The following is a 19468-nucleotide window of genomic DNA, read 5'->3' on the forward strand; positions in this document are numbered from 1 at the left end:
GGGATTACAGGTGGCGCTAGCATGCCTGGTTTCACATGGAAGTATTGAAGCCCAAAACTTCTCAGGGAGGGACAGTCTTCTATGAAGCCTTCACACATTGCCACATCCAGGGCATCTAACACTGATAAGACAATGTCATCCAAGAGTCTATTTTAATGCTGGGGGTTCATTGTTTTTAGGCAGCTTTTCTCCACATTGTAGGGTCTTTCCCTCAGGCCACTCCCTCGCAGGACAGTTTAAATTTGACAGAAACAAAAATGCAAATTGATACTGGAGTGCATCACGGATCTTGGATTAGAAGTGGCCTGTGAGCTGTGCACAGTTGTACACACCTGTAATCCCAGCAGCTTGGGAGGCTGAGGCAGGAGGATTGAGAGTTCCAAGCCAGCCTCAGCAAAAGCAAGGCACTAAGCAACTCAGCAACACCGTGTCTCTAAATAAAATACAAAATAGAGCTAGGGATGTGACTCAGGGGTTGAGTGCCTCGTGATTCAGTCCCCAGGACAAAAAAAAAAGTCCCTTGGACTTTTGAACCCTTGGAAGGTTGGCCAACTGTGCATACTGATGGTCACACAGCCAGTTTCCAGGTACTATCTAGGGAAAGGTCCCAGGCCACCATGCATGCGAAGATGGGCGAAGTGAGCCACTGGTCAAGACTGTCGTGGGGTGTGTCTGCATCCAGATCTGCAGCCACTGAACAGGACCATAGACCAGGGCCAGGCTGGCAAAGACTACTAGGAAGGAGGCCAGGCTGGCTCGCGGTGCAGCTTCAGCATAGTGCTTGTAGCCCCCTGCATGAAGACACCTGTGTGGGTGGCCACGCACAGGCAGCTGGCCATAGCCTCACAGAAGAGGGCCCGCCCCAACTCTGGCTCCAACTAGAACCTTCAATGTGACCAACGCTGCAGTTTTCACCTTCATTTCAAAATCTAGATAAACAGCTTCGTTTACTCCTTGGCTTCCCAGTTGAGCCAGCAGGAAAAAGTGCCCCTGATTTCTAATGCAGATGCTGCTGCCTTGCCCCAGAGTGGCAACAACAGGCCAGAGGAAGGTAGGAGTCCTGCAGATTGGCTGGCATAGAGCGGAGAACTGTTCTGCCTTTTTCCGTTGTGGTTACAAAAAGAGTGTGGGTAGAAAACAATTCCAAAAAAGAGCCTCCATCTTCCTAATCCTCAGTCTCAGGAGCCACCAGTGGTTTTCATCAGAAATAAAGGTGAAGCTGCTCACACTACATTTGCCTCCCTCAGCCTCTGGAAGCCTCTGTTGCCCAGGGCTTCGTGCCTCACTCCCGCTTCCTATGCTGCTCTTCTTTCACCTGCATATTACTCAAATCCTGCTCATTGTCCTAGTTCCCTTAAAGCCACCCCATTTGGAGACTTCCTTTCCTAAATCTGTTGTTACAACTTAGTACAGGCTTCCCCCCTGGAAAGGAGTATAAATGTGGAAGCTTCCAGGTCAGCCCAAAAGCCCTTGTTAATCAAATACTCGGATGAATTAGAGACCATCAGATGCCATCCAAGTTCTGGACTGGGGCACAGTGCTGGAGAAAGATGAGGGGTTTCCTTCCTGCCCTCCCTGAAGTGCTACACCGAGAATTACCTTCTTTCTTTGGCCTCTGACAAAACCTTCCATTTCCTTGAAGTGACAGAACCAGAGAGACAAGTTAATTATCACTGCCTGGCAAGTGCTTTGGGGCCAGCTGTGGTGTAAGTTAGTCTAGTAGTCAAGAAATGTATTAATATTGTAGGGAAAAGAGGTTCAATGCTCTGAGCATGACTCAGACCCAAGAAAGCAGACACGAAGGAGAGAGGAGATAGGGCCTCAAGTTCCTGGTACTGATGCCAGACTGTTCCACTCACTAGCCATGTAACATTGAGTAGAACCACTCTGGGTCTCAGTTTGCTCACCTGTGCAGTGGGGAAGTATCTTCCCTGCAGTGTTGTTTAGATGAAGTGGGTTTTTGGTTTTGTTTTGGTGCTGGGGATGGAACCTGGGGCCTCATGCCTGCTAGGCAAGCAGTCTCTCATTGGGCTACAACCCCAGTCCCAGAATGAGTTCTTGTACATGCAGACCACTTAGTAGCATGTATTTGGGGAGGGGTTGGTACTGAGGATTGAACCCAGGGGTACTTTACCACTGAGGTACATTCCCAGTCCTATTATTATTATTGTTATTGTTATAGGTTTATTTTGACATAGTGTCTTACTAAATTGCTTAGAGTAAGTTGCTGAGGCTGGCCTTAAACTTGGAATGCTCCTGCCTCAGCCTCCCAAATTGCTGAGATTACAGGGTACACTACCATTCCCAGCAATGCTATGTATTTTTGAGGCACAGTATTCATCTTCCTCCCAATAGTTTAGGTCCCAAAACAGTGAGGCAGGGCTCAAATACTTACTCTTCCTCTGGTGCTCCTATCCCAAACCTGCTCAGTTTCACTCAATTATATTAAAACGCAAAGTTTTGCTCTTTCTTACCAGCTGCATTTGCTCTTTCACTTCTAAGATAGGCCCTAGGGCCCCAGGTGGATGCTGAGCTTTCTTGCCTTGGAGATCTGCTGCTAAGGAGGACTACCAGGTCCAGCGTGTGGCTTTCCCATGTCCCACTGCCCTTTCAAACTCCCACCAGGGAACTGAAGCCATCAGTTTGAATCTGCCTCTCTTTCATCACACAAGCCTGAGATCTCACTGTGGGGCATCCCGGATTTATCCTTCCCCCTCCTCTCCAGCCTAGGAGGCTCCAGGTGTGGGGGCCAGCCATTCTGGGCTTCTTACCCCCAAGCCGCTGCTAACATGGTCTGTACACAGTGGCCCCAGCATTATCCTCAGGCACTCCCGAATTGGATCATGTCTGTCCCTGCTTAATATCCTTCAGTGACTGGCTCTCCACAATCATGTCCCAACCTCTAGGCCAGACTTAAAGTGCCATCTGCATCTAGTCCTGCAAGCCCCTCAGGGCCAGCTCTGTCTTCCAGCCAGAACAAGACTTTGTAGGTCTGGAAGCCCTGTGCCCTCTGCACCTGGCCAGTGCTCCTGGCCTGCTCATGCTCTCAAGCTGGCTGTCATTTCCTCCCTGGCACTTCCCCATTTGGCTCCTGGGACACTAGCTGAGGAGCTACCTCCTCATGTCTCTGGGTCCCTCCCTGCACCCATCTGGGGCCCCATGATGCATGAACTAGTCTGACTTTCCCGTCTTTCAGCAAGCCAGGTGGCAGACTGGGGACAGGAGTCAAATACTGTCAACCTGATAAAGGAGGAAACGCAGGAAGGGTGTGGAAAGCAACTCTTCTTTCCTCATATCCAGGCGGAGTCCAACTGAATCCAAGTTGAAAGTGACATGTAATCACACCAACTGCCCAAGTTCCCCAGGCTGGTTACTTAAAGGTCTAGTCCTGAAGTGCATGACCCTTGTTCTGCCACACACAACTCATCAGTTTCCCCTGGCAACTGGCAGAAGAAGGCTGATGGCTCAACAGCATGAGGCCCTCGGGTCTTTTGTTTCTTTTGTGTGTGTGTGGTGCTGGGAATTGAACCCAGCGCCTCCTGCATTCCAGGCAAGCACTCCACTACTGAGCTACATCCTCAGTCCTGGGCCTGGGGTTTTTTGGAAGGACCTGTAAAATGTGACAATCTCCCAGCCAACGGTTTTTCTTCCATAAAACATGTTCCTTAGACCCTCCTGCTTCCTGTGGCTGTATGCATTTAAGCAGCAGCCACTGTCATCTCCAAGCAAAGAAACAGTGGTGGCTTTTTGTCCTGTAACATTTTCCACAACTATTTGTTGTGCCCCAAGACACTCCTTACTGTCTTTCTGCAGATAAGAGGATATAATCTAAAACACCACTAGGTAAGGACAGCCCTGGGCCACTTGTAAGCCCAAGCAGCCCAGAACAACCACAGTGGTTCCTGAATTTGGAAGAGAAACATGCTGACTTTAGGGAAGGCCCTTGGACTAGCAGCTCAACTTCTTTATTTTACCAGGGAGCGATTGGAATTAGGTGAAGCATTGACCAAGGTCATATAGTGCAGTTGGTGAAACAATCACTTAAGTGCGGGCTTTTCTCTTTTTGCTGTGCCATAGGCCTCTTTAGACTTTCTTTTTTGGGGGTTGGGGAGTACTGGAGATTGAATCTAGGGATGCTCTACTACTGAACTACATCCCCAGTTCTTTTGTTATTTTTTTGTTTTGAGTCAGGGTCTCCCTAAATTGCTGAGGCTGGCCTTGAACTTGTGACCCTTCTTCCTCAGCTTCCTGAGTTGGTCGGATTGGGGGGGAGGGGCGGGGGGGGTGCATCACAGCTCCTGGCTCTTTGGACTTTCTCTCTCTCTCTCTTTTTTTTTTTTTGATACCGGGAATCAAACCCAGGGCCCCTTAACTACTGATCCACATCCCCAGCCCTTTTTTAAAAAATATTTTTTAGAGACAGGGCCACGCTAAATTGCTGAGGCTGGTTTCTAATTCACAATCCTCCTGCCTCAGCCTCCTGAGTCCATGAGATTATAAGGCGTGAGCCACTGTGCCTCGCATCTTTGGGCTTTTTTATTTGTACTAATTAGTTATATATGACAGTAGAATACATTTCGATACCTCATACATAAATGGAGTATACCTTGGGACTTTCTTAAATGAGTGCTTCCAACTGCATAAACTAAAATAGAACTGCCAAATAATATGTCAAAAGAGGATCATTACAATATTTTGTGATATGGTAATATAGGTGCTACTTTACTAACACATTAAATTACAAGACTACCGGAAGTTAATACAATATCTTCAAAATTGCTCAGTCTGTTACTAAATCTTGAAATTATTTAACTTCTGGACCTCTGCAAAACAGCTATAGGATCTGAAATGATGTGCAATTTCTTTTAAATCACATATATGGCTACTACCCTCCTCTGCTGCCTATATATGTAATTTCAGAAAATGTCAAATTTCTACTACAGGTTAGCGAAAATAAAGATAAAATGAAGATATGCTAAGATGAAAAAATCATCGTGTGTCTGGTTCCAAAATTCAGGACACCAGGGTAGGACCCTTGCGTTAGAGCCTGCCAGTGGCACTGAAGATGACGCTGAAGCGCCCAAGAGGCCTCCTGGGAAATCTGGGACACAGGGGCGATGCCGGTACTCGGCTCTCAAGGTGGCTGTGAGAATTTACAGTATTGGCGCGAAAAGACCAGCAAACACCATCCGGGTATTTTGCGTTGCTCGCTATGCTAGGGGAAATTCAAATCTCGAAAAAGGGCGGACCCGAAAGCTGCCGCGCGCCTGCGCAAGGGGCGGGGCTCGGAGCCCTGGGAAGCAGGCGGGGCGGGGTGACGTGAGGTGACGCGAGTGACGCAGACAGCTCCCGCCCGCCGGGTTCGGGCGCTGCCAGCCCGTTTGCCCACCCTGCGGCTGGCGGGGCAAAGGAGGGACGGTGGGGGCGGCCCGACGCATGGCGCCCCCGGGTGCGCGGTCCGGCTCATTTCGCTGGGGCGCGGAAGGAGGCGGTGGCGCCCGGGGGCGGGGCTGACGGGCCTGGGAGCCTGGGAGCTGGCGGCGGCTCCGCCCCTGGGCGCCGGGCGCTCAGCCGTGTAACCGCCCACTCTCGCCCCGCCCCGTCGGATCCCCCCGTGGCCGGTCTCGAACCGCCTACTATGGCAGTTTGGGGCGGGAAACTGCTTCCCGGTTGGAGGCGCGACTGCACTGGTTTCTATGACCCTTAACAACCTGTGCATTCGTAACCCCTGCTCGTTAAAGGCAACTCCTCAGGCACATGTCCCTTCCGCGACCCGGGAGACAGTTTCCAAAGGGGGGCGGGGCCCAGCGAGTCTGAGGGAGTTAGCATTCTCATCCGGGCATATCCAGATGCCGCCGCCATCTTTGTTTTGTGCTGAAAGTCGCTATTGACGCCCGCGGACGGCCGGGCGAGGGGAAGTGGCAAGATGGCGGCTCCCAGGGCGGAGGCGTGGAGGCGCGCTCACGGGGATCCGTGGGGCGAGATGCGCCTTCACCTGACCCAAGCGCGGCTCGAGCCCTAGCCGAGTGCGCAGCGGCACCGACCCCCACTCCCCGCCGCGAAACAGCGCGGGGATCCTTTAAGAGGCTTGGACCCAGAGACGAAGCCGTGTGAGGGCGGGGGAGTGGTGACGTCGTCAGACTCCACCCCCTCGCCCGACCGCCGCCGCCATGTTTAGTTGTTACTTCTTTACACAAGATGGCGGCTCCCAGGGAGGAGGCATGAGCGCCCTGCCGTTACCGCTCCTCCTGCCGTACAGTTGCCACTTCGGGGCCTAACTTTGGCTCTTTGGAGCGGCTCCTGTGGGAGGGAGTCATAAGGAGGGAAGCGAGGATTGGACGCTGCCTTGCATTTGGTCTGCAGTGGAAGAACTGACCAAGGAGGAAGAGAATAGGGGGGAAGGGGGAGCTAGTCTCAAGATGGCGGCTCCCAGGGCGGCAGGCGCAGCCTGAGCAGCGGAGGCGGACTCAAGAAAGAGGTGCGAGACCTCACGAGCCGTACGACGCGGGCTTCGGAGCAGCCACGGAGAGTTCGAGCTGGTTCCACTGGCCTCCGGCGTGACTCCATTCTTTAGGAGAGTCGGGGGTGTTTCGGGAGCGGCGGCTGTACTAAGTGCTAGGCGGGGAAGCGGGACGGTCTCAAGATGGCGGCTCCCACAATTGTGGTCTGAGCGCCGGCGGGGCTGAGACGACCGCGGCGCTTGTGGCTCCTTTCCACCCGCCCCGGAAGCCGGCCAGTGTTGGGGACTTGGGGGTGTGGGAACCGGGCCGGGGCTCCGCCATTTCCGGCGGGGGAGGGCTACGACTGAGGAAGGGAGGAGAGAGAGGCGGCTCAAGATGGCGGCTCCCAGGGCCTCCCGCCCGAGCTAGTAAGCGGGAGCACCCGAACAAATAGTCAGGGCGGCGGAACTCGACGGCCACCAGCTTCTCGGGCTTAGGTACTCGACAGTTTCGGGAAGCTCTTGGGGAGACGGGGCGAGCGAGAAGAAGGGGAAGAGCTAAAGGGAAGGAGGGTAGTTAAGATGGCGGCCTCCATGGAGTCGTCCACCGCTGTGTGAGGAACCGCTTCTCCGTGAGAGCTGCCTTAGGCGAAAGGGGGGGTGTGTGAGAGGAATTGAGGGGTTCCCTTCCCGCTTGGTGACTTCTTCCCACCGCACCCTTTCCTGGAACTATGGCTTCGGCCGTGTCGCCCGCCAACTCGCCAGCGGTGCTCCTGCAGCCCCGCTGGAAGCGAGTAGTGGGCTGGTCGGGTCCGGTGCCCCGACCCCGCCACGGCCACCGCGCCGTGGCCATCAAGGAGCTCATCGTGGTGTTTGGTGGCGGCAATGAAGGAATAGTGGACGAACTGCACGTGTACAACACGGGTGAGTGCAAAGCCCGCTGGGTCTTCGGATCTTTCCCTCCATCTCCTCTCCCCCCTCTTCCCTCCCTCCTTCCATCTCCTCCCTCACCACCCTCCTCCCTCCCTCCGCATCTTTTGCCCTCCTTCCCTCTCTCCTCCGTCTTCCTCTCCCTCTCCTCCCCTCCCCTCCCCTCCCTCCCCTCTTCCCTTCCTCCCATCTCTCCCTCTCCGCTGATATGCTTTCTTCTCCCCTTTGCACTGCCTGGCTTCTCCTCGTTTCCCTGGTCTTCCCCCCTGTTCTTACACCCCCGGACTTTCCTGCGTTTGAGGGTTGCTTTTCGTTACTTGGGAGAAACCCTGTAGTCGACTGGTGAGGGGGAGGTGGTGCCGCCACCGATGGTGACTTCAGACGTACGCCCTTACCTCCGCCGGCTGGACGGTGGGTGGAGGTGTCCCCTTGGCGCAGTCAGAGTCCTCCCCCCTCCCCAGCTCGCTCCACTCTTCCTCATCCCTAGTGTCTATGCCCATTCAGGAGAAATGACAATTTCTGGATTATGGATCAGTTCTGTCTCCGGAGGGAGGGAGGGAAGCGCTCTTGAGGGGCAGTTTGAGCAGCCTGATCCAGCCTGGGAGGTTGCCAGCCCTGCTGGCCACCGCCTCCTGGGTAATGCCGCTGGGTCTTTGGGGACCAATCGAACCGTGGTTGTGCTGCCTCCCCTTTTGGCATTCACTTCTGCAGTATTTTATGCCCCCTAAATAGCCTCTTTTCCTAACTGGTGCCTTGCAGTTGATGAGATGGATCCGTTTTCCCGCGGAGGGCCAGGTAGCCCCATGCCTCCCCTCTTCTATGAGCTCCAGGCAGTTGTTCTGCCCCTCCTTCTGTCTTCCCCTAAACCCAAGCCCTTGTTGGTTGGGAGGCGCCTCCATCTGCAGGCGTGACTGATGTACCAGTGGCCTCTACCCCCTCCCTCGTGGGAGCCACATGTTGTCCCTTGCCTGGTCTGGGGCGAAAAGCCTGCTGCTTTCCACCACAGCTTTGTCGCATCCTTTCCCCAAGGTAGCCTCTTGGCCCGTTTTTGTACACCTAGCACAAGGATGGGCCCAAGTCGCCTGTTGACTGCTCCTAGCCCTCAGGGCCCTGGTCTTGCCCTGAAGGAATGGTGAGCCGTCTTGCAGGTCTGTGGATTCAGTCCCAGGAGAGAGCCCCTGCAGCAGCAGTGGCCTTCAGGAAGTCCCTCAACGGCAGCAGGAGGTGCATCTTGCAGTGCTTCCCCTCTGCCATCAGAGCCTGCCCACTCCTCTCCTTCACTGGTGTCCATCCTCCCAGGGCTCTGGTGGTCCCAGCACCTCCTGTCAGCTTCAAGAGTGGGCTGTGAGGGCACGGCCAGGCTGCTGTTCCTTTGGCCAGCCCCCAGTCACCTCCTTGCTCTGGGGGTGGGAAACCGGCAGCATGTAGAAGGAGTGATTTGGGGACTGGGAGGCTTGGCACAGACTCCTCGCTGGGGGGCACCACCACTGAGAGCACAGACAGGCACCTCTGACGTTATTGGCCCCTACCAGCTTGACTTTGAAAGACTGGTGGGTTGCTGGTGATCCTTTGCATTCTTGTTTCTCAGCACCTGTTGCCTCCAGAGAACAGGGCTTCGCAGCAGGGGGGGTCTGTGGTACTCATGCCAGCCCGGGCAGCTGTGGTGGCAGGAATTAGCCCAGTAAGCTAAGGCCAAGGGCATGGATACAACTTCTCAGGTGATAGGGCTGTTTTTAGAGATGCCCTCGCCATGAGCAGCACCTTCTTGACTTCTCAGACTGACTTTCTTCTGAGGCCTTGGAGTAGGCTCCCTGGCAGGGAAATGCAATTTTAGAAAGTAGGGCAGGGGCCTAATTACAGTCAGCTCCAAAGTCCACTGCAGGCCTCTGCCTTGGCTTCCTTGGGGCCTCTGCATGTTCCTTAATTTATTAAAATGCATTGACCACTTTGGCATTAATACTTATCAAGCTGCACGAATAGATTGGCTGTTAGAGGGCAGTCAACCTTCCAAAGGGCTGCTTAGAGCAGAGCCCTGGAATCCTCCTGGGAAGCAGTTTGGAAACTTTCAGGGTCAGTTGGATAGACGACTTCTCAAGAGCAACTAGCAGACCCAGCGCTCTGTTCCTCACCCTAGTGTATCCATTATTCTGACGGACCCGGGATGTGCCTTGCACTTGGTGCCCCAGAGTCCTGACTGCCCATCTGCCCCCACAACTCCCTTTCCTGCTCACCTTGGTTTTTGTTTCCTTTTGTTTCAGTTGAGGTCAGGGCACATTTACATGCCTCTGCCTGTAGGACTTTTCCCTCTGCAGGATCAGCCCTCAAAAAGACTTGCCCCTGTGAAGAGCAGGCCAGTCTGGGCCCAATCCTTATTGTCTTATGGCGGGGCGGCTTTTCACTGTCTTGGTCAGCTCAGTGACCTGGGGTGACCGCAGGGGATGGAGTGTGTGCACTTAAGGGGGTACCTGTGTGAGTGTGAGAAAAAGTGAGTGCTTAGCTTTCCTTTTTGGTGTCAGTTAACCACAGTGATCCAGGGACACTTGACTGGCCTTTGGGAGGTCTTAAAGTAGCTATTGTCCTTGTCTTTGGAATTTTGTATTGTTTTGTTTGGTACTAGAAATTGAACCCAGAGTGCTTAACCACTGAGCCACATCCTCAGCCCTTCTTATTTTTTATTTCATTTTGACACGAGGTCTTGCTGAATTGGTGAGGCTGGCTTTGAACTTGTGATCCTCCTGCCTCAGCCTCCCAAGCTGCTGGGATTATAGGCATGCTCCTCAGAGGATTTTATTTCCATGAGGCAAAAGCAAATTACCCAAAGGCTCTGAGCCAAAGAATTCAGAGCCTACCAGGTTGGGGGTGCCCTGGTGAAGAGGGGTACAATTGCAAGTGCTTTGCACAGGCTACTTTTGCCTCAGTGATGCTTTAGTGTCATAGACATGTACAGCTAGAAGAAACTTTAAAAAAATCTAATCAGATTTCCTTGTTTCTGTAGATGAAGAAATTGGGGTCCAAGAGGGGAAGTGACAAGTCCAGGGTCACTCCTCTAGCTGGTGGCAGATTTGAACAGGAGCACAGACATTGACTGGGACTGCTCTGCCACCTGTCTTTTCATTTTTATGGGCTGTGAGCCACCACCTTGGGAACCCCCCCCCTTTCTTTTGTCTCTGTACCTAATTGGTTACTAATCCAGCTGGTATCACATCTGTTGCCCTTCCATTCCAGACCCTCCTCACTGCTCACCAGGCTCTCGCAGTCACTTCCTGATTGGCCTTGCTACTTTCGTTTGCTGGGAAATCCTGTTCATCCTTCAAGACCAGGCTCAGATGTTACCTCCTTTCCATTTGTACTATCTCCCTTGCTCTGCTCTCAAGAGTTGGGCTTGGTTTTCAGCTCTTCCAGGGTATTCTTCCCATTGCTGAAAGACTGTGCACAGCCATCCTACTAAATGGGCAATAGAGGATGTGGCTCCTTTCTGCCTTCTAGCACAGAGCCTGCCACACCGGAAATGCTCTGATGTGACAGATTGAACAAAAAAGGAAGACAATTCCTTTAACCTGACTTTCTGCCCTGATGTCTGGGTGTCAGTCTCGAGATTGTGGCATCAACAACTACAGATGGAGTTGGCAACTCACCAAGAGGGGTGGGAGAGCAGATAGAAAGCAGGCTTCAGTCTTGACCGAGGAGAGGGACAGGGAGGGTGTTTCGTATCACACCAGATCTTGTGGGCGGGTCGCCTCCTTTCCCCAAATTCCTCTGTCTGATGAGAGCCAGCGTAAAGGGCAGTGACATGCCAGGGCATATCCAAAATGAAAGGCCAAGAGATTGGGTTACATGATACCCCCAGGTGATTGAGGGATGGCTGAGAACAGCTGTCTAGTTTTAAAGATGGAGAGAAAGAGCTTATTTGCTTTTGCTCTTTCAGGCAGTGGAATGGGACTTGTGAGTTAAATGAAGAGAAGCTACGTTCTCTTTGCCAGGAACTACACTCCCTGACAGACTTTCTCCAAGGGAGTTGGGGAGGGACCCTGCCTTGCCTGGAATATTCTAGAACAAGATCATCTCTTGGGTCACCTAGAAGGAACTGGTGATCCAGAGACCCTGGGGCATCACAGGGCCCTTCTCACCTGGCCAACTGTGTCTGTGACCAGAGTGTGATGGGAAAGCTGTGGGCTGATCCATTTTGCCATTTAGCTTTCCTCACAAACTTTGATCCATGCTTCTGTAGCTACGTGCTTCTGAACAAGGGTGACCTGGTGAGGGAGGGTAGCCAGTGACTGCCTCTACATGAGACCCTCAGGTGGACACAAATAAATCACATTCAATGACCATAGTCAGTGACCAGGTTTTTGTCTCTCTTTTGACTCTGTGACCTTAGGTGAGTCACTTCTCCTGGGCTCTGTCCCTTTATCAACCTAGAGAGCTGGACTGAAGTGGCCTCAGAGGTTTCTGTTGGCTTTTATCCTGGTAACTTGGATGGAAGGAATTCCTTGCCTGGATTTTGGGAGGCTGTCTCTCCCTGTTTGTTCAGGGTTGATTTGCCTGGGCGTTGAAAGCTCCTGCTTTTCTTGGTTTGCATTTGCACTGGGAATGAGGAGGCAGAGAGCTGGTAAAATGCTGTACCTGTCTTACAAGAAGATGGCAGAGACCATGGTGCTAGCAGCCTGGAGTCCCAGTGACTCAGCTGAACAGCCGAGGAGCGAGCAGCTGTTCAATCCACCTGTGGCATCAGTGGGACTGGGGAGGCCCTGTTCCCTCAGGCGTGGCCCAGGGCACAGTGGTGTGCTGCCTGTGGAGTCTTGGGACAGGACATGGGTTATTCAGGATACGGTGGCAGTTGTATAAATGACCACGAACAGCCCGTTTTCCTCAAATGCATCTGAATAAAGAAAAAAATAGGGACTCGGGTTGTGGCTCAGTGGCAGAGTACTTACTTGCCTAGCATTATGAGGCACTGGGTTCGAGTCTCAGTACCACATAAAAAAATAAGTTAATTAAAAGTCCATTGAATGCTAAAAAAAAAATTAAGAAAAAGAAAAATCTGTTCTTCCTCTTCCCAAATCTCAAAATACTTTTCATCCCCGTCAAATGTATATTTCTTACTGTCATGGTATTCCAGTGTGGAAGGTCAGGCTGAGAAGCAGTGAGCAGCCCAAACCAGTCCTCAGAAGCCTCCTGGAACATCTCCTCCCCACAGGAATATCCTGGACCCCCCCCCCCACACACACACACACCAGCAAGTTGATGGGGACCACTGTTTTTATTTTTTCTGTCCTTTTTTATTTTTTGGAATTGGGAATTGATCTCAGGGTCGTTTTACCACTGAGCCACACGCCCAGTCCTTTGTATTTTTTGAGACAGGGTCTCGCTAAGTTGCCAAGGCTGGCTTTAAATTTGTGATTCTTCTGCCCCAGCCTCCCAACTCACTGGGATTACAGGTGTGAGCCACCACCACACCCTACCTAGGGGAACAATCTTGATTCAAGCCTTTGTCCAGATGATGCCCTGGAGCTGAGATCTGATTGACTGGGGTGCATAATTAGATTTACATCTGTCCCTCAGTTTGGGGTTTGAGAGGGATTGATGTATTTTTGGGGGGTCAGCCCTTTGGTTAATAAGTCATGGTAGAAGAATATTTCTCCCATCCCGCCCCCCCCCCCCCCCAAGTGTTGGGAATTGATCCCAGGGGCACTCTTCCACTGAGCTACATCCCCAGCCCTTTATTGTTTTATTTTGAAACAAGGTCTTACTGAGTTCTTGAGGCTGACCTCAAACTTGGGATCCTCTTACCCTAGCCTCATGAGTCATTGGGATTAGAGGCATGTGCCACTGTGCCTGGATCCCTGGCCACTTTCCGGGAAACCCTAGCACCACAGGTGTAGGGGACATGGGAACCTGGATCAAGGAGCCAGACATACCAGGCAGTCTAGGGAAAAGCACGTTTCCACTAGAGACTGTCGTGCATTGGGGATCCAGGCAGTGCATGGGGTTTGATTTGCCCTCTGTCTTGGTGGCCTCCCTACCCTGCCCCCAGCCAGAAGTGTGAAGGGTTTTGGAGAAGCTTCTGTCATAGAAGCTCTGCTGCGGTTGCCACCTCTGGCTTGAGAATGTTCTGGAGCAGCATAGGCGTAGGCGTGGTGGTGGGGGAGGGGTACTGGCGCTGCCACTGAGCCTGTGGACCATCACCTAGGAGACGAGAACAGCGGGGAAGTCAGAGCAGACAGTGAGGCCCGGGAGGTCAGAGCAGAGACCAATTCTTGCCCCATCTCTCCCTTGCCAGCAAGCTGGGGCTGGTTTGTGTCCTCCCTTGCCTGCCTGCTTGGAGGGAAGACATAGGCCTGCAGCAGTCACTGTTTTGCTGCAAAGAGGCAGCCGTGGGCTCTGACTGTCTTGACCCAGTGATGGCAGGGAGAGAAATGTAGGCTACTAGGAGGAGTGTGGGGCTCATAGAGGACGTTTTGGTTATAGAAGTTTATTGTGATGATCCTACAAGCAGTAGGGAAGGAAGTCAGTGTCCACATTCCCAGAAGCTGATGGATTGTCTTGGCCAGTGATTTCCTGCTTGCCGAAATGACCTTGATAAGAAGCAGGGTGATCACAGGCATGTGTGCAGTAATCTTTCATCCAGGGCTCCAGCAGACAGCCTGGCCAGTGTAGCTGGAGGTGCAGGGTGATAGGACTCGCAAGGGATACAATGGCCCAGCTTCTCCTTTCTCTGACCACATCTGAAGGTTGGGGGACTTGGGGAAAATGAGGAATAAGGGTCAGACTCTAGAAGCTCCTGGGTGTTTTGACTTTCCTTCTTTTGTTCTTCAGCGACCAACCAGTGGTTCATCCCAGCTGTGAGAGGGGACATCCCTCCGGGGTGCGCAGCCTATGGCTTCGTCTGTGATGGTACTCGCCTGCTGGTGTTTGGTGGGATGGTGGAGTACGGGAAATACAGCAATGATCTCTATGAGCTCCAGGTAACAGTGTAGAGCCCCTGGGACCTTCCTCCTTCACAGATCTATGTTCTCACACTGTCTCCTAGTCCCCATATGACCTCCTATACTGCTCCTTTACATTGGTGGCTTGGGAGCTTGAGATGAGTGAGACAGTGGAGGAGACCATGTCTTCCTTAAGCCACAAATCGCCCCAGACTCGCTACTTGGGGCTTCTTATCCCAGGAGCCAATCTCCAAGTCTTGCTTTTGCAGGCAAGCCGGTGGGAGTGGAAGAGACTCAAAGCAAAAACGCCCAAAAATGGCCCCCCTCCATGTCCTCGGCTTGGGCACAGCTTCTCCCTTGTGGGCAACAAATGCTACCTGTTCGGGGGTCTGGCCAATGATAGTGAGGACCCTAAGAACAACATTCCAAGGTAAAGCTCTTGAGTTCATTTTTCTGTAGAACTCCACCAGGGTGGGTCTACTTGCCCAGGTAGAGGGCTCACTGGAATCCTAATGTCAGATAGGCCAGCCATCCTCACTGCAGTGTTGTCCCTTTCCTGTGCTAGGTTGTTAAATGAGAGATTTGGCACTAGATGCTGTCTGAGGACCTTTTCTACTCTGAAATCTGAAACCCTGAGTAGCCCTCATGGGAGGAGGCCTGGGAAGGAGGTGGAAGCCTGCTTTGCCTTGGGCTGGCTCCTGTACCTCGGACTCAGTTTAGAACTGGTGCTTTCCCTCTCATCCTTCGCTGCCTGCAAGTTTCCTGATGGGAATTTTCCAAGGCCTGTGGCCAAGGGCCTTTCTGTCTGGAGGTAGTCCCAGGCCAACACCCGCTTCTTGCCCTAGGAGGCCCTTGTATAATGCCCAGCTTTGTGAGCTCAGCAGCCTGGAGGGGCCTGCTGCTGGGTCTGAACTCGACATGGCCACGTGGCCTCACCCTGTCCCACTGTTCCAGTTAGGCTTGCCTTCAGGAGTTTTTGGCAGCACCTTCCTCAGGGTCAAGGGTAGAAGAACAACATGGAGTTGACACAGACTTTGCCCCTTTATGGTCCCAAGAGTCTACTGCTTATTGATAGGTGCCCATTGAGGCCTCTGGCATGTGGAATCAAGGCTCACTAACCGATCTTTCTTCATCAGGTACCTGAATGACTTATATATCCTGGAATTACGGCCAGGCTCTGGAGTGGTAGCCTGGGATATCCCCATCACTTACGGAGTCCTGCCCCCACCTCGAGAGTCACATACTGCTGTGGTCTACACTGAAAAAGACAATAAGAAGTCCAAGCTGGTGATCTATGGAGGGATGAGTGGCTGCAGACTAGGGGATCTCTGGACCCTGGATATTGGTAAGAAGCCCTTGCTGCTCTAGTAGACTTGGAGCAAAGTCTGGGCTGCCATCATCACACAGTGAGGTGGGGCTCACAGGGAGGTGGTGTCCCTCTTAGCTCTTTCCACTCCTCATGACATGGTGAAGGTAGGATACTTGATAGTCCCTAGGTTTGTGAGCTGGTATCTTTGTCCTGTGTTGGTGATATTCCTTTTAAGAAAGAGTAAGGCTTAGTTGGCTGAGTTGGTTAACTAGCTTATAGGAGAATAAGGAGGGAGATTGGGGCTTTTCTAGAGTGGAATTACTCTTGATTTGGGAAGCATTAGTGCTTATTGACTTACCATTGGTTAGTCTACATGTGAATAATGCATCCTGGTCTGGCTGTTGTGGTAAAATTGGATGTCCATAGACCATTAAGCCTTTGGGGGATACTTGGGCAGGTAGCCAGGTGGTGGTATCAGAGATGATTGGGAGAAGATTGCCAACTACAGATTTCTGGAAGGTCTGCTGATGGGAGAGTAGATATTGGTTATATTGCCCCATAGATCAGAGCACTCAAAAGAAACAGTTGAGGATGAGAGAAACATCAGCATAGACCAAAACATGGTCTGTAGAGCAAGGAGGTGGTATGAGGTAAGTGTGTTCCATGACGAGTAGGAAGTGGAGTGGCTGAAGTGGGAGCTCAGCCTGCCAACTCCAGCCCCAGAAGCATTGCTGGCTTGTAGGAGGCACTTAGTACTTTTTGAAAGAAACTGTCTTGCCGGGATGGTTAAAATCACTTTGGAAATGCTAGAATTTGGCTGCTAGGGTAACAATCGGAGGGCCTCCTATGGGCTATAGGAAGGTCAGGAATGCAGTTTTCGCATCAGGTCGTACCTGCCACACTTGAGTCCAGGGAGTATCCTCTGTCTGGTCCAGTGTGGGTGATCCTTTCTCTTTCATCTCTGCAGAGACGCTGACATGGAATAAGCCCAGTCTCAGTGGGGTGGCACCCCTTCCTCGCAGTCTACACTCTGCAACCACCATAGGAAACAAGTGAGTGGCTACTCTTTCTCTTTCCTGGCCTGGAATTGTTCCCACCCCTGCAGGGTTCCCTGTCAGTTTTATTGTGACAGTCCCTAATGCCCAAGGAGGCTGGCTGCTGCTTGGCTGGGTTGGCCTTGGGTAGCCCCGTTTTTCCATTATAATCTTGGGGGATCCAGAGAAGATAAATTCAGGGTGGAGGGTGCTACCCATGAAACTCAGCCCAAAACCCTTCTTGGGCTGAGGCTCCAGCCCATCAAGGGTACGGATCCTCCCCAAAAGCAGCTATCTTTTTGAATGCCAAGGTCCTAAAGGGAGTCTAGGGACGATGGAAACTAAGGTGAGTCTTAGACAAAAACAGTGGTTTCCTGCTGGAGAGGTGACGCAGTTCTTGTGAGAGCTGAGCCACCAGGTAGGAAAGGGCTGTGTCCAAAGGCTTTGTATGCCCTGGGGGACTCCTGGGGAGATCTAGAAGACTGAGCATGTTTGGAACTTCCTGAGTAGAAGAGGTGGCCTCTAGCTTGGCACCTCCTCTACAATCCTCTCCTGCTTTTCCCTCCCTCCTCTCAGAATGTATGTGTTTGGTGGCTGGGTGCCTCTCGTCATGGATGATGTCAAAGTGGCCACACACGAGAAGGAGTGGAAGTGTACCAACACGCTGGCTTGTCTCAACCTGGGTATGGCCTCCTCGGGCTCGGAGTGGCCTGGGGGAGGCTGACCCTCCTCAGCCCTGAGAGCTGTGTGGGGTGTGCGGGGAGTGAGGCTGGGCCCATGGCTCCTTTTAGAATCCACAGAAGTACCCACTGGGTAGAGCACTCCAGAGCAGTGCTCTCCTCTCTTATTTGAATAGTCTCTTCATATATGTGGTCTTGTATCCAAAAGTCCAAAAGGATATTTGGTGCAGAGCCTCCCCCCATCTCAGGCAGCCACGTGGGTGGTTTCTTGTGCCCCCTGCAGGAACTCTTCTACACACAAAGGCAGTAACTCTAGGTGTGTCTGTAGCCTGCTATACACAGGGCCACACTGGCACATTTCATTTGGAGATCATTCCATGTCCCCTCACAGTGAGCAGCTGCATTCTTTTGAATTGTTATTGTGGCACCGAAACTTGTACAGATGCTGCTCCTGTGGGTATCCTTTCACCGTTTTCATCCAAATGCAAGTGCATTGAAAGGGTAAACAAACCTGGAGGTAGGTAGCCAGGTATGTGGTGCAGGCCTGTAGTCCCAGGTACTCCAGAGCTGAGGCAGGAGAGTGGCTTAAGCTTGGGCAACAAAGCAAGAAAAAAATCTCAAAGGAAAAAAAATGTCTAGAGGGAAAGTTGCCATCAGATGTTGCCACGCCACCCTGACTATACCAGTGTAGATAACCCTGGTGATGCCTAAGTTCCTGGAACCTGGCCCTCAGCACACAGTCAGACTCTCCCAACCTGCCAAATGGCAGAGCTCCCCACCAGCCAGTCCCCGGCCTTGGTTCACCCTGAGCCCCAGTTGCAGCAGGCACAGAACTCAAACTGCCAGGTGCCTTGCGGTTTATGTTTCTCTTATTTTGACTGAAGGGTGCATTTTTGTTTAAAGGCCCTTCTATTCAATTTTTTTTGTACACTGCATTCCCTTTTGCCTTCTCTATCTCTGGCAGATGTGTTGTTTGATGTGCAAGGAGTTAAACCTTCACCTTTTATTTTTCTAATAGTTTTCTCTCTCTCTCTCTCTCTTTTTTTGTACTGGGGATTGAACCCAGGGGTTCTCTACCATTGAGTTACATTCCTAGCCCTTATTTTTTTGAGACAGGGTCTTGCTATGTTGCCCAGGCTGACTTTGAACTTGCAATGTCTTCCTGTCTCAGCCTCTTGAATAACTGGGATTACAGGTGTACGCCACTGCACCCAGCATCATATTATTTTTTTTTTATAGTGCTTTTGGCGGATGGAGTTTGCTTGTTTTTAATTTAGTACACTGACAATTTTCCGGTTTTAATTCCCCATCCTTGACAATGAAAAGACAAGGGGGCAACTGGGAATCAAGGGAAGAGGGTGGGTTTCCTCTGCCCTCCCTGTTAACCTCCAGCACCTACCAACCCCTAGATACCATGGCCTGGGAGACCATCCTGATGGACACACTGGAGGACAACATTCCCCGCGCTCGAGCTGGCCACTGTGCAGTCGCCATCAACACCCGCCTGTATATTTGGAGTGGGCGCGATGGCTACCGGAAGGCCTGGAACAACCAGGTCTGCTGCAAGGACCTCTGGTACTTGGAGACAGGTAAAGGCATCATCCAGCAGGGCCAGCGCCAATCCAGCACCCAAAGCTTCCCCTCCTCTCATCTTACAACCTATGTTCTCTTACAGAAAAGCCACCACCCCCGGCCCGGGTACAACTGGTACGAGCCAACACCAACTCCCTGGAGGTGAGCTGGGGGGCAGTGGCAACAGCCGACAGTTATCTTCTGCAGCTCCAGAAATATGACATTCCTGCCACGGCTGCTACTGCCACCTCCCCCACACCCAATCCAGTCCCATCTGTGCCTGCCAACCCTCCCAAGAGCCCTGCCCCAGCAGCAGCCGCACCTGCTGTGCAGCCGCTGACCCAAGTAGGCATCACGCTCCTGCCCCAGGCTGCTGCCGCGCCCCCGACCACCACCACCATCCAGGTTTTGCCGACGGTGCCAGGCAGCTCCATTTCTGTGCCTGCTGCAGCCAGGACTCAAGGTAAGCTGGGGGGCCAGGGGCATTGAGGGTAGGGGCTGATCCTTGGGGACATTCAGTGCCTAAGTAGGGGTCACTGCCCTGATTCCTGGGGGGGGGGGGGGGGGGTTAAATAGCA

At 52.4% G+C, this 19468-nt stretch overlaps 2 protein-coding genes across 6 annotated transcripts in view; one reads left to right on the plus strand and one right to left on the minus strand.

The window, feature by feature from the left end:
• Window positions 1-6782, minus strand: TMEM187 (transmembrane protein 187; the record flags this gene model as incomplete). Its single annotated transcript, XM_079123589.1, is given in 8 exon segments — window positions 1-294; window positions 298-332; window positions 592-657; window positions 660-791; window positions 794-878; window positions 5966-6077; window positions 6241-6300; window positions 6658-6782. Coding segments are annotated over 8 exon segments (762 nt in total). The 3' UTR covers window positions 1-147.
• The window catches only part of HCFC1 (host cell factor C1), a 26860-nt gene continuing 13290 nt past the window's right edge, over window positions 5899-19468 (plus strand). For 2 of the 5 annotated variants that reach the window (XM_079124758.1, XM_079124759.1), the window contains exons 1-8: window positions 5900-7363; window positions 14186-14334; window positions 14565-14725; window positions 15432-15640; window positions 16572-16656; window positions 17215-17321; window positions 18728-18907; window positions 18994-19353. In XM_079124758.1, the coding sequence (XP_078980884.1) occupies window positions 7171-7363; window positions 14186-14334; window positions 14565-14725; window positions 15432-15640; window positions 16572-16656; window positions 17215-17321; window positions 18728-18907; window positions 18994-19353 (1444 nt within the window). In that variant the 5' untranslated portion in view covers window positions 5900-7170. Of the gene's footprint in view, window positions 7364-14185; window positions 14335-14564; window positions 14726-15431; window positions 15641-16571; window positions 16657-17214; window positions 17322-18727; window positions 18908-18993; window positions 19354-19468 lie in introns of all 5 variants that reach the window. The other 3 variants (XM_079124761.1, XM_079124762.1, XM_079124760.1) reach the window with 2 other exon arrangements.

The sequence above is a fragment of the Sciurus vulgaris genome, assembly GCF_902686455.1.
Source record: "Sciurus vulgaris genome assembly, chromosome: X".
NCBI classification, from domain to species: domain Eukaryota; kingdom Metazoa; phylum Chordata; class Mammalia; order Rodentia; family Sciuridae; genus Sciurus; species Sciurus vulgaris.